General features: G+C 38.5%; 3 protein-coding genes across 3 annotated transcripts; 2 read left to right on the top strand and 1 right to left on the bottom strand.

Annotated features, from left to right (window-relative positions):
* Window positions 1–739: 739 nt before the first annotated feature.
* Window positions 740–3585, top strand: LOC106328241 (oligouridylate-binding protein 1A-like). Its single transcript, XM_013766642.1, has 11 exons — window positions 740–1043; window positions 1338–1399; window positions 1477–1579; window positions 1668–1744; window positions 1832–1893; window positions 1981–2068; window positions 2154–2229; window positions 2302–2332; window positions 2514–2722; window positions 2823–2999; window positions 3077–3585. The coding sequence occupies exons 1-11, from the start codon at window positions 924–926 to the stop codon at window positions 3329–3331; spliced, it is 1260 nt and encodes a 419-aa protein (XP_013622096.1). The 5' UTR covers window positions 740–923; the 3' UTR covers window positions 3332–3585.
* Window positions 3586–4129: 544 nt separating this feature from the next.
* On the bottom strand, window positions 4130–5655 carry LOC106329106 (trihelix transcription factor ASIL1-like). Its single transcript, XM_013767695.1, has 2 exons — window positions 5041–5655; window positions 4130–4760 (listed from the first exon to the last, which is right to left on the bottom strand). Exons 1-2 carry the CDS (start codon window positions 5482–5484, stop codon window positions 4299–4301), a joined length of 906 nt encoding a protein of 301 aa, XP_013623149.1. The 5' UTR covers window positions 5485–5655; the 3' UTR covers window positions 4130–4298.
* A 1103-nt stretch (window positions 5656–6758) lies between these two features.
* Window positions 6759–7696, top strand: LOC106331690 (17.4 kDa class III heat shock protein-like). Its single transcript, XM_013770093.1, has 2 exons — window positions 6759–7061; window positions 7300–7696. Exons 1-2 carry the CDS (start codon window positions 6795–6797, stop codon window positions 7564–7566), a joined length of 534 nt encoding a protein of 177 aa, XP_013625547.1. The 5' UTR covers window positions 6759–6794; the 3' UTR covers window positions 7567–7696.
* Window positions 7697–13092: the final 5396 nt, after the last annotated feature.

Here is a 13092-nt window from a genome sequence, read left to right as displayed (position 1 = left end):
AACAATTTTTTGATAAAAATTTTGAACGATCATTGACAACTTATTTTTTTAATTATAAATTACTAAAACTATTAATCCCACAATGAAAATTTTGTTATCAGTAATTTAAATTTTTTTCTATAAAAGATATAAATGATCGAAAAAATTATATGAGTAGAAATCATCATTTAATAGATATTAATATTAAAAACATACTAAAATATATTATCTATGTTAGTATCATTTAAATTTAGTTACATATCCTATCAAATATAAAAAAAAATATTTTTTGGATTAATAAAATTAATTTATATTTTCGCACCAATTTAATTATATATTTAATAGTTACTGAATTTTAATTATTTAATATATATTAATTATTTCATAATATGTAAAAATATTTAATACATAAAATAATTTATATTTATAATGTTAATTCCGTGCGAGACGCGGTAAGTGAATTATAAATCGACTGTGCTTGTCTAATGCAAAATTTAGCAAGTTTGGGAGTTGGGCTGGACCGTCACTCCTATTAGTTATTGGTCTATCACGGAAACCAAGATTTACTGCGCTGTGACATCAGTTAATTGTCTCTGTGCAACTATATTGCACTTGTGTACGCACTCTGGGCCTTGGGCTGGGCTGGAAAGAAACATTAAGCTTAGAGTGATTGGTCAGTGACGGAATCGAACAGTAACAGCTGCGTGAGACTAGTATATACTCTCTCTGTCTCAGAGAAATCGTCCTTCTTCTTCTATATATGGTCACTAGTTTCGTACGGCCCTTTCACAGAGCGTGCAATTTTGTTTTTCTCTTTCCTCTCTTATTTTTACTTTTTTTTTTTTTTTTTTTCCATTTCTTTTAGTTGATTTCGACCCTGAGCTAAGGGAAAAGAGAGGTCTTTTCTCGGGAAACAAAACAGATAAACTGTGAGGGGAAAAAAGATGCAGAACCAGAGGCTGAAACAGCAACAACAACAAGCAATGATGCAGCAAGCGATGATGCAACAGCAGCATCACTCTCTCTATCATCCTAGTCTTATGGCTCCTCCTCCTCCTCCTCAGGTTTGTGAGTCGGTTTTGATTCTAAATTAGGGTTTGTTCTGAAAACTCCGAATCAATGGGTATCACTGAGTTACTTTTGAATCTCTCTCTCTAGAACATGAAAAGTTTCGAGCTTTCTATTGCGAGTTAGGGTTTCGTGTTAGTTATTCTTAATTTCTTTGTGTATTTTCAATTTAATTCTTCTGGGTCTTAAATTAATTTGGTAATGTAGATTTTCGCATAGAAAAGTAGTGATTTTGCAATTACCGTAGACAGTATTGGTTTATGCTTTCTGCATTTTTTTTTCTTCTTCAGATGGAGCCTCTGCCAAGTGGAAACCTTCCTCCTGGTTTTGATCCCAGCACTTGTCGTAGTGTGTGAGTATTGTTTGAACAAAACATTTTTAGTTTCAAAGATGGTTTTGTAAAAGGCTGAGTCTCGGTGGGGTGTGCAGGTATGCTGGCAACATCCATACGCAGGTCACTGAGGTTCTTCTTCAAGAGATTTTTGCTAGCACCGGCCCTGTTGAAAGCTGTAAGCTCATCAGAAAGGATAAGGTAAGGAGTATCGTAAGACCACACCTTCTTTCTCCTTTGCTTCCATTTTGTGCTAACTTTTCAAATATTTGTGTTTTACGCTTCACAGTCATCATATGGGTTTGTCCACTACTTTGATCGGAGATCTGCTGGTTTGGCTATCATGTCTCTTAACGGAAGGCATCTGTAAGGATATGTCATTCATACTTCTTGTTTCCTCTTGTTTAATCTGTTGATTCGTTCTATTAGGTTTATAATCATGGATTTTAACAGGTTTGGACAGCCTATCAAAGTTAATTGGGCGTATGCCACTGGTCAAAGGGAAGACACATCAAGTAAGTTCTTATTAGGACAGAGTGATTACACAAAGATTCGCATTTTGTTTGCTTGTTGCTGAATGAGTTTGTTTCCATGGAATGCAGGTCATTTCAACATTTTTGTTGGAGATCTCAGTCCAGAGGTTACTGATGCAGCACTGTTTGAGAGCTTTTCTGCCTTCAACACTTGTTCGTAAGTTCCGGTGCTTATATCAGCTGCTGTTACTGATTGATTTAAGCTTGTTTGTTTGGAACTAAGATCTGTTATTCGTATGTAGGGATGCAAGAGTGATGTGGGATCAGAAAACTGGACGCTCAAGAGGCTTTGGGTTTGTTTCTTTCCGCAATCAGCAGGTTTTTTGACCGTTTGTTTTATCTCCGTTCATGATTTTATATTGATTTTTAATTGTTACATGTAATCTGCAGGATGCTCAAACTGCCATAAATGAGATGAATGGTAACACCTTTTGGGTTTAGAGCTTTAAATGTTCACTTTTGTAAGGATGCATTTAAGTGTAATGTTAGCATTGGCTAGAGAAGCTTAGCTTTTGTGGTGTTCTGTGTCTAGAATTAAGTTCTTTCTATCTTAATATAGTTTTGTCAGCAGTGTAATCTATGTTTCTGTTACCTCATCTCAGGTAAATGGATAAGTAGCAGACAAATCAGATGCAACTGGGCGACAAAAGGTGCTACTTTTGGCGAGGACAAACATAGCTCTGATGGAAAAAGTGTCGTTGAACTTACAAACGGCTCAGAGGACGGTAGAGAGATCTCAATCTCAAACGAAGAAGCTCCTGAAAACAATCCTCAGTATACCACTGTCTATGTAGGAAACCTCGCTCCAGAAGTAAGTTCTCAAACCCTTTCGGAGTTTCTCTATATCAGACACAGAGAGACAGCTCTTGGTGGTCTTTTTGGCATGTCGTGACAGTTGATCAATGTTGCAGGTAACTCAGCTTGATCTACACCGCATGTTCCATACACTTGGTGCTGGAGTCATTGAAGAGGTTCGTGTCCAGCGAGACAAGGGCTTTGGTTTTGTGAGATATAACACTCACGACGAGGCTGCTCTTGCAATTCAAATGGGCAACTCTCAGCCTTTCCTCTTTAGCAGACCCATAAAGGTACTAACTTCAGTTATGATTTACTTAGAACTGACCTTACTTAGGTCCTAAACCCAACTCTGTGATAAAATTTGCAGTGCTCATGGGGAAACAAACCAACTCCAACAGGAACACCCTCAAACCCACTTCCCCCACCAGCGCCGGTGCCAGTCCCTGGTCTGTCCCCAATGGACCTCTTAGCCTATGAGAGGCAACTAGCTCTAGCCAAGATGCATCCTCAGGCTCAGCATTCTCTAAGGCATGTAAATGCAGCTGGAGCAAATGCAGCTCTGTACGATGGTGGTTTTCAGAATGTAGCTGCGGCGCATCAGCAGCTCATGTACTATCAGTAATAAACTCACTCTGGTCTCTTGGATCTGAGATGCTTTTTTCTTCTTTTTTTTTTCTACTTAATTTCATCACTTTCTTGCTTTTTTCTAGACCTTGTTCAGAGTCTTATGTATGTGTCTCATCTTATTTGAAGTCGTTGATTCGTATGCTTAGTTTGTAACCTATGTGTGTACGTGGATTGCAAGCCAAGCAATAAAATGACATGTAATAAAAAGGATGTTTGTTTGGGTTCCAAATGAGAGAGTAGTATTGTATTGTGGTTCTGTAATAGTATACTTAATCAAAGTATTTTGTCGCTTACAGTAGCTATAAAGGTTTTCCAGTTTGAAGCATGTACTTAAAATTATAATTGGTTAAATAAATTGAATTTTTAATTCCGTTACTCTTATCATGCAGCAAAGTAAATAATTAAGGTCCTTGCAAAGCTTGTGATTCATGTCTGACAGAGAGATAATCGCATTATACTAAAACTATCTTCCTTTTTTTTTTGTCAAACAAACTATCTTCCTTTAAAAACTCATTTATTGCCTCGTATCTTCCTTTTCTTCTGTGAGGGAAAGAGAGGTAAGGGACAGAGAAAAGCAATATGAGGTTAATTATTAGATTTAAGGAGATTTTAATTATGGATAAAGATGCTGACTAATCAACAGTTTCTTCCAAAGGTTTCTTTAATCTCTGACTGTTAAGACATGACCCATGTGGGAATATCCTACTGTCTTAACTTATAATCACAAGCTGGAGATTTCAGGTTTATACTAGGAAAAGTTTGATTCTTTAATTTGCCCATGTTTAAGACAAGATAACATAACAACAACATGATAGATGATGATCACAGTTCTCTAAACCCATAATAAGCTTCTACATTTACATAACCCACAAGGCACAACAACAACAATAACGTTAAATCCTAATCCAGCAATCTAGAGACGTCTTTTAAATCATATCAATATCATAATTTGTTTGAAGTTGTCAGCTACTTACATCGCCATTATTCTTGACATCATCATCATCATTGATCCTTGGCTTGCTCCTCTCTTCCTCTTGATTCTTCTGTGTTATCTCCATCTGAGTTCTCAAAAACTGCATCCTCTGCAACTCCATCTCTTTAAAAAACTTCATCCTCTCCTTCTCCAACTCCAACATCAGCTTAATCTTCCCAGTCTCCGCCTTCTCATACGCCTCAGTAAACCCAAGAATCGCCTTCGCCACTTCTCCAACTCCTGACTCACCCATCTTCAACCGCTTCGGCAACGGTTGTAACGGAGGGAGACTCTCAGCTGAGTGCTCAGGCTCAGACTCAGACTCAGTCTCGGAAGCACTTCGTTTCCTAAAATGCCACCGCATTGGACCCGAGCTACTTGCTCCCACCACCTGAGCCTTCCCACCACCACCGATCAAAGACTCGAGCTTTTTGAAGAAGGCCCATTTGCTAGGCCCATTCTTGGCCTTCTCTTGCTTATACTTCTTCTTCACAGTATCGATCCTGTTCTTACACTGAACATCCGTTTTGGTGTACTTGCACTGACCGCTCCCGTTCACGATCTCAGCTACTTCGTGCCACTGTTGCTGCTTCAGAGTTCCTTTCCCCGGCTCGGCGAACCGTTCCCCCCACGCGTCGATTAGAACTCTCGTCGCTTCCTCGCTCCAACAGTCGTCTCTTCCTCCTCCTCCTCCGCCGCCGCTTCGTCCGTTTTTGTTCACGGTGACGGAGCGGCCCATCACCAGAAGCGATCTTGGCCTTCTCTTGCTTATACTTCTTCTTCACAGTATCGATCCTGTTCTTACACTGAACATCCGTTTTGGTGTACTTGCACTGACCGCTCCCGTTCACGATCTCAGCTACTTCGTGCCACTGTTGCTGCTTCAGAGTTCCTTTCCCCGGCTCGGCGAACCGTTCCCCCCACGCGTCGATTAGAACTCTCGTCGCTTCCTCGCTCCAACAGTCGTCTCTTCCTCCTCCTCCTCCGCCGCCGCTTCGTCCGTTTTTGTTCACGGTGACGGAGGGAGTGTGGACGACTAAAGCCAACGCGTTTCTAGACGGAGACGGTGGGGAGGGAGGCGGTTTCGTCGCTGAAGCCACCGTGACGTTGCTTGTGGGTAAAACTGGGGGAGAGGAAGGAGCTGGAGATGGCTGAGTCTCGTCTTCTTCCTCCATAACTTAGATCGGAGAAGGTGAAAGATGTGAAATTGGAATATTTTGTAGATCTGAGATTTTCTCACCGGCGAAGAGATAAGGTCACCGGATGATTATTCTCCGTTATTGACCCGATTGGTTTTTTTGTTAATTGACGAAAAGGCCCATTATTCTTTCCTTTAATAACAAAAAGAAAACAAATAATTGAGACGTGAATATTCGCATGATCAGCAGTGGTAAGTTAACTTTTATGTGATGTCTTTAACCCATTGAACCGGACTGCCTCAATTATTGAACCGGATTTGACCATAAACGATCATATAGCTAGGTTGGATCTAATAATTTGTATTTTTTTTATAATCAGCATTTCGTTTTCTATCTATCCAAAATATTGATATTACTTTTTGTCAATAAATTAGTAAAAATACATAAACATTTTAAGCCAAAAAATACATAAACATAATTAAAATAAAAATCCATTCATGTAATCAGTATAGCTAAATATAGTCATCTAATTAGCAATGCACATGTTATCGAGACGAAACAATAAAGACATATATCAGTAAAAGTCTTTAAATTAAGATTTTGAAGTGATTTTAACTTTTGGTTTTGCAGCTATAACATTAGTAGTAGATAATACAAATGAAACCAGTTTCTTATTTTTTTTTAATTCTATTCATCGTTATTATAAATGTTTTCTTAATTTTATTTTAAAAACGAAGCAAAAACAAAGAAGGAAAATGCACTTAACTAAATTAAGTGGTTTTCTTCAAGATAACTAAGTAAAACACAATAAGATTTTTTCGGTCTAAACGGAGAAATTCGTTTAAAATTTAGATCTTTCAAAATGAAAAAAACATAACTTTCATTTAAGCAATTTTAATCTCTAACTTTTCAATGTTATCCATTTAAAACTTTATTTATTTTTTGAATAAACCATTTCATATATATACTAAAAGTTAACCGTTAAAACGGCTTGATCAACTATTCTTTAGTGTTTATTTATATGATTCATACGTAAGTGATGATGTAGCTATTCTTTAGTTATTAGGTACGTTGTCCGAAGTCTCTCTCAAGACTCCACTAAAATAACAGTGAGGTGAAATTGACTAATTTGTATATATAAAAAGTAAAATGCTCGCCAAAAAATGAACAGATAGAAATTCGGATCCGATGGGCTATAGCCTCATAACCTTTACAGCCCAAGAAAACGGGACTGGTGAGGTTGAAGCATCTTATTGACACGCGTAACCACTCGCACATTCTAGATTTATCCATCTGGAACTTTCCAGCTTATTGGTTCATCTCTCTTTATAAGTTTGGAGCTAAGCATGGTCACTCTAATTCAAAACGAAGCAGAAGCCAACAATCACAAGAAGATTCAAGCCGAAGTCCGAGAAATGAGTGCTGTCGCGATCAACCACTTGTTCGGTTTGCCGGAGACCATCGAGAAGCTGATCTTCCCGACTTCCCGCTCCGGTGAAGGTAACGAGAATCGAGGAGGAAGCAACAACAACATCCCAATTGACATTCTTGAATCTCCCAAAGAGTACATCTTCTACGTCGACATCCCCGGAATCTCCAAATCCGACATCCAGGTATTGTAAAACAGAGTACGGTTTAATATGCTGAACCGACCGGTTTAATATTCTGTTATTGGTTTATTAATTTGTTACAAAAAAAAAAAAAGTATAAGAAGAGTGATCATTGTAACAGTTTATTTAAATCAAAAATTGAGAGATTGAGTATCTTCTCTAATATTGTATTATAACCGATAGACCTGTGTAATCTATATGAACGGAAGCTAATTGGTTTTCGTGTGATTTTTTTGAATAGGTGACTGTAGAGGAAGAGAGGACGCTGGTGATGAAGAGTAACGGGAAGAGGAAGAGAGAGGATCATGACGAGAGCGAAGAAGGATGCAAGTACATAAGGCTCGAGAGGAGACTTCCTCAGAATCTCGTGAAGAAGTTTCGGTTGCCTGAAGACGCTGACGTGGAGGCTGTGGCGGCTAAGTATCAAGATGGAGTTTTGACAGTCACCGTTGGGAAAGTGCCGCCGCAGCCACCGAAGTCTAAGACGGTTCAAATCGCGGTTTCTTGAACCGGTTTGTGTTACGTGTTTTGTAGTTTACGTGTTTTGTAAGCTGGTAAAGCTGTTTCTTGTTCGGTCTGTAAAACCCCAATGTTTCAGATTGAAACGGAAGATCAAATAAAGAACTTGAGCGCCGTAATCAACTAAAATAGACCCATAATTGGGCTTTCCTAGCTTCGAAGCTGATTGATTTATTGTCAAGAAGACCAAATCTCAGTTTCTTGTCTAGTTTGTTATTACAGTAGCTCCTGGCTTTGATCACATAATGCAACACAAATCTTAGATCAGGAAGGAGGCAGTTTTACCAACTTGACATAGCCACTGATTACTGCATCATTTATTTTTTATTTTTTAATGAATTTTAAATTTTATTCATCGAAAAGCCTTGTGAACCTGAGTTGTTTTACCATAATCTCAAAATTGTAAAGAAACCATTTCCACAACTTCTAGATTCTTGTTTGAAACCAATATTAGAGAGCACCTTCCATGCACTTTCAGACTGAGCTCGTTTCTTATTTCCTTATTAGTAAGCTTCTTTAGAATAGACATGACTATCGGCCTTTCTCCATGTCTGATCCTATTTCTTTCTCTCCATATTGCATAGACAGCAGATTGAAACGCTTACCATACACAGAACACAGAACACAGAACAAACTCTTCTTATCCAACACCTCATTAGTTATCAGCAACACAGTAGAGGACCAGTCATTTGAGTAAGAGCTTCTTAGTATACCACTGGTAAGGTGTTCCCATAGCTGCGAAGTGTATGAACATTTAAAAAATAAATGATCCCGAGTCTCTGCTTCAATCTTGCACATCACACAAGTAGTGTCAACTCCATGACTCCATTTCGATACTCTATCCATGGTAGATAGCCTGTCCAGCATTGCTAACCAGGCCACAAAAGCAAATTTTGGAGTAGCCATGGAGAACCAAGTCCCCCGAGTCCAAGAGTATTGAACATTGGTCTCTCTTATTGTCATCCAGGTTTTATTTGTTGAGAAGTTTGCTTTAAATCCCGACTTCCTTCTCCATACATTAACATCCGTTACTTCACTTCGAATCTTACTTCTTACTGAGTTTAACAGAACCTCCAAATCCTTTAGTACCTCAGAACGATGCATCCTTCTTCATCTAATGCTCAGTACAACTTCTAACGTAGCTTCTTTTCTTATTCCCAAATCAATAAAACCAATTTCATCCAAAAGGTCAAAGATCACACCCTTATCAGACCAGTTTTCGTACCAAAATGAAATGTCACGACCATTCCCAATCTCCATTTTATAGAAAGACTTCGCTAACCCCCTGAGTTTCAACATCTTTCTTCATCCAAGAACCCACTTGAGTATTAGCTTTTACTTCCCAGAAACTCTTCTTTTTTAATAGATACATTTTGATCCATTTCCCCCAAAGTGATTTCCCAGAGAGCATCCTCCAAATAAGCTTCATATTAACTTTTTGACCTTACTTTCTGACCATAACATTTCATATTAACTTTTTGATAACTTTTTTCTTTTGCTTTTATTAATTAATGCTCTCACCGAAATATGCCTATGAATCTTTAAAAGTCTTGTCATTTGTCTTTTGGTTGAAAATTCACATGTTGAGATTTATTATACATTTTTGTGTGGGTATGTTTAGACAGCGGGTCTGATTAGCAAATATTTTTGTGTTAAGTGCTGAAATAACAAAAGAAAAATTTATAAACCCACTATCCTTTAACAACAACCCACCATACTTTTTTTTTTACAACAACCCACCATACCTAGCATTAATATTTCCACATCTTTATGTAGTTAAAAAGATTTTGGTGGAAAAAAACAAAACACTTATAAAAAATATTTACTCTAATTATATTAGGTCCATAATAATTTATATATTCTGGTTTACTCCAAATTATTTACCAATCATTTTTCTAACTGATATTTTACCAATATAAAAATATTTGATCTCTTCTCATGGATATTTCTAACTGGTATCACATCTGATATCTTCTCATGGATATGCTGGAATATTTGATTGCTAGAAACTGCCTAGTCTTTGAAAATAGGACGACTCCAGCTAGCACTGTTGTGACCTATGTTGCACCGGGACGGATACGAGGACAAATACGGTTACGGAAGCGGGGCCGGGAAACGGCAAAACTAAAAAATTATGGGTACGGGTACGGCAAATATATATATGTTAAAAATATATATATGCTATCCATAATGGACAAAATAAGAAAAGATTACACCAAAATCTTAACATAAAAATAATTCAATACATTATTTTGAATAATAATAATAAAAACAATAATTAAACATTTTTTTAATCAAAATTTGGTTCATCTAATAAAAGTTCATAAACTTAGAAACAAGATTGAAAGTTAAAAATACAGTTAAAATTTTACTTCCTTTTATTTTTTGGAAAAAGGTAAATTAATTAGCTTAAGATACAATAATATTGAAGAAAATTCATTTCAAATATTCCATAAATGAACTACCACGTCCCCAAAGTGTCCCCGTGCTGTTTCTATGGTGTTTCCGTCCCGGAAACGCTTCCGGTACGGGTACGTGACCCAAACTGCCGTCCCCGTGTTTCATAGGTTGTGACTAATGCTGTGGGTGGAGCTAGAGAGTGGAAATTAGCACAGAAAGAACTATGCCATGTCCCCATCATGAACCAACAGCACAAACTATTGGCTAAACTCACAAGATTATAGAATAACTTCTTTATTAACTTAAGACAATCTCTCAAAACTTAAGTTCTCACAATAATCTCTCTCACTTATAAGTTCATGTCACAACTCAACATCTTCTTATAGAGAGATCTTTAAAACTCCTAAACTTAATAGTAAAACCTTTTATCCTAATCCTAATACAAGTAGGATTAGTATGACCTGAGTTTCAAGCTACTTTCATGTTTATCTCTAACATTTTCCCCCTTAAACTTGAAATCACCATCTTTCAAATCTTGAACTCCAACCAGCTCTCGCATTTCCTTGAATTTCAATCTTCCTAAGGCTTTAGTGAGAATGTCAGCCTTTTGAAGGCTTCCTGCAATATGATCTACGTCCACTAGACCATTGTCTATGCACTCTCTGATGAAATGATAACGTTTATGAATATGCTTGCTCCGTCCATGGAACACCGGATTCTTTGTAAGCGCTATTGCAGATTTGTTATCTATCTTAACCACCACTTTCTCACACGGTTCTTCAGTTACTTCAGCAAGTAATTCCTGTAGCCAAATTGCTTGTTTTGCCGCCTCAGTAGCTGCCATGAATTCGGCTTCACATGAAAAGAGAGCAACAGTTTCTTGCTTCTGAGAGCACCAAGTGATAGGACACTCATTCAGGTAGAACATATGGCATGTGGTACTTCGTCCATCATAAACCTCAACATTGTGACTACTGTCACTATACCCTGTTAACGTCCATCCTTCTTTGCTTGACCGTAAGAAGTTGAGACCATACGCGAGTGTGCCCTTTACATACCTTAGGACTTGTTTCAAAGCCGTCCAATGCGAGGTTTTAGGGTCATGCATATACCTACTTAATACTCCAACCGAATAAGATAGGTCCGGTCGAGTATGTAGCAAGTAACGCAAGCACCCTATGACCCTGCGGTAATCCTTCTCATCCACACTTGCCTCCTGCTCCGCCTTTGAAAGCTTTAGACCAGCATCCATAGGAAACTGTGTTGCATTGCAGTCAATCATGCTTGTTTCCTCAAGAACTTTCTTTGCATAGCTCTCTTGTTTGATCGATATTCCTTCATTGCTTTGAACCACTTCAATACCGAGGTAATAGGTTAAGAGACCAAGATCACTCATCTCGAATTTGTTTGACATATTGCTTTTGAACTCATCTATCATCTATGTCTTAGACCCTGTGATCAACAAATCATCAACATATACTGCCACAAGTAAAACGCCTCCATCACACATCAACCGGTACAAGGATGCTTCCTTTGTGCACTTGACAAACCTCAGATCCTCTAAGGTTTTATTGAGCTTCTCATTCCATGCCCTCGGGGCTTGTTTCAAGCCATACAACGCCTTTTTAAGCTTATAAACCTTCTCTTCTCTTCCTTTGACTACATAACCCTCAGGTTGACATACGTAGACGTTTTCTTTTAGATCACTGTTGAGAAAGGCTGTCTTAACATCCAGGTGATGCACTTGCCATCCTCTTGAAGCTGCTAGTGCTATGATGAGACGTACAGTCTCTATTCGCGCCACAGGGGAGAAGACTTCTTCATAGTCTACACCGTGTCTTTGAATGTAACCCTTAGCTACTAATCTCGACTTATGTTTGTTTATGGTTCCATCAGAGTTTCTTTTTACCTTGAAGATCCACTTTAGACCTATGGCTTTAGCTCCGGGAGGCAGGTCTACCAGTTCCCATGTCTTATTCTTCACTATAGACAGTATCTCATCGTCGCAAGCATTCCTCCATATCTCTTCTTCACATGCCTCATCATAGTTGAATGGTTCCTCATTCAACATAAGTAACAGTCGTTCTCCCTCGACTTCAGATAAATATACATAGTCTTCTAGGTAAGCAGGAGCCTTACTGACCCTAGTTGATCTTCGCAGTACCGGCTCTGCTTCTTGTTCTGTTTCGGACTCTGTTTCGTTATCGTGATTGTCGATTGATGTTGATATTTGAGTTTGATCTTCTTCTTTAGTTTCTTTGACACTCTCATCTACATTCCCTCCATCTTCTCGTATGCCATTGTTCCCAAAGTCTCCGAAAGAGAGCTTGAATGATCCGGGTGCAAGAGTCTCATCGCTTGTAGAGACATTCCAGTTCCAGCTCTTTTGCTCATCGAACACAACGTTTCTACTTACCACTACCTTCCGAGTCATTGGATCAAACAATCTGTATGCTTTGCTTCCTGGTTCTGTTCCTAAATGAACGACTATCCTTGATATGTCGTCTAGCTTTCTTTGATGTGGACTGTCCACCTTGGCATAACCGATACATCCAAATACTTTGAGATGCTCGATATTAGGCTTACGACCCTTTAGAGCTTCATACGGTGTCTGGTTCTTGAGAACTTTTGTTCCTACTCGATTGATGATATAGGTGGCGTGTCTGACTCCCTCTCCCCACAGATAGTTAGGTACACTCATGTGCTTGAGAATGCTCCTTGTCATCTCCATCAGTGTTCGGTTTCGACGTTCTACCACTCCGTTTTGTTGTGGCGAATATGGAGCAGTTAGGTGTCTGTTTATTCCCGTTGTCTCGCAGAAACTCTTGAACTCATTTGATGTGAACTCACCTCCCCTATCGGTTCTAAGTGTCTTTATAGACTCTTTTGTTTCTCCTTCAACCACGGTTTTGAATACTTTGAACTTTTCTAGAGCCTCACTCTTTTCTTTTAACAGAATTGACCACATATACCTTGAGTAGTCGTCGATAAGAACAAATATATATCGGTTCCTTCCTGCGGTAGGAGGTGTGATGGGTCCACACAAGTCACCATGAATGAGTTCCAACGGCTGAGTTGCTCGATACATGGTAGAGCTAGGGAATGGAGCTCTGGC

This window comes from Brassica oleracea, chromosome C3 (assembly GCF_000695525.1).
Source record: "Brassica oleracea var. oleracea cultivar TO1000 chromosome C3, BOL, whole genome shotgun sequence".
Lineage (NCBI taxonomy): Eukaryota > Viridiplantae > Streptophyta > Magnoliopsida > Brassicales > Brassicaceae > Brassica > Brassica oleracea.
Note: the sequence above shows the minus strand (reverse complement) of the source record. Positions and strands in the feature narration are given on the sequence as shown.

Coding starts and splice junctions, on each gene's coding strand:
- LOC106331690 (XM_013770093.1), top strand. CDS start 6,795: ATGGTCACTCTAATTCAAAACGAAGCAGAAGCCAACAATCACAAGAAG. Junction 7,062..7,299: donor TCTCCAAATCCGACATCCAG/GTATTGTAAAAC, acceptor TTTTTTGAATAG/GTGACTGTAGAGGAAGAGAG.
- LOC106329106 (XM_013767695.1), bottom strand. CDS start 5,484: ATGGAGGAAGAAGACGAGACTCAGCCATCTCCAGCTCCTTCCTCTCCC. Junction 4,761..5,040: donor TCGCTTCTGGTGATGGGCCG/CTCCGTCACCGT, acceptor AAGAATGGGCCT/AGCAAATGGGCCTTCTTCAA.
- LOC106328241 (XM_013766642.1), top strand. CDS start 924: ATGCAGAACCAGAGGCTGAAACAGCAACAACAACAAGCAATGATGCAG. Junction 1,580..1,667: donor AGCTCATCAGAAAGGATAAG/GTAAGGAGTATC, acceptor TACGCTTCACAG/TCATCATATGGGTTTGTCCA. Junction 3,000..3,076: donor TCTTTAGCAGACCCATAAAG/GTACTAACTTCA, acceptor TAAAATTTGCAG/TGCTCATGGGGAAACAAACC.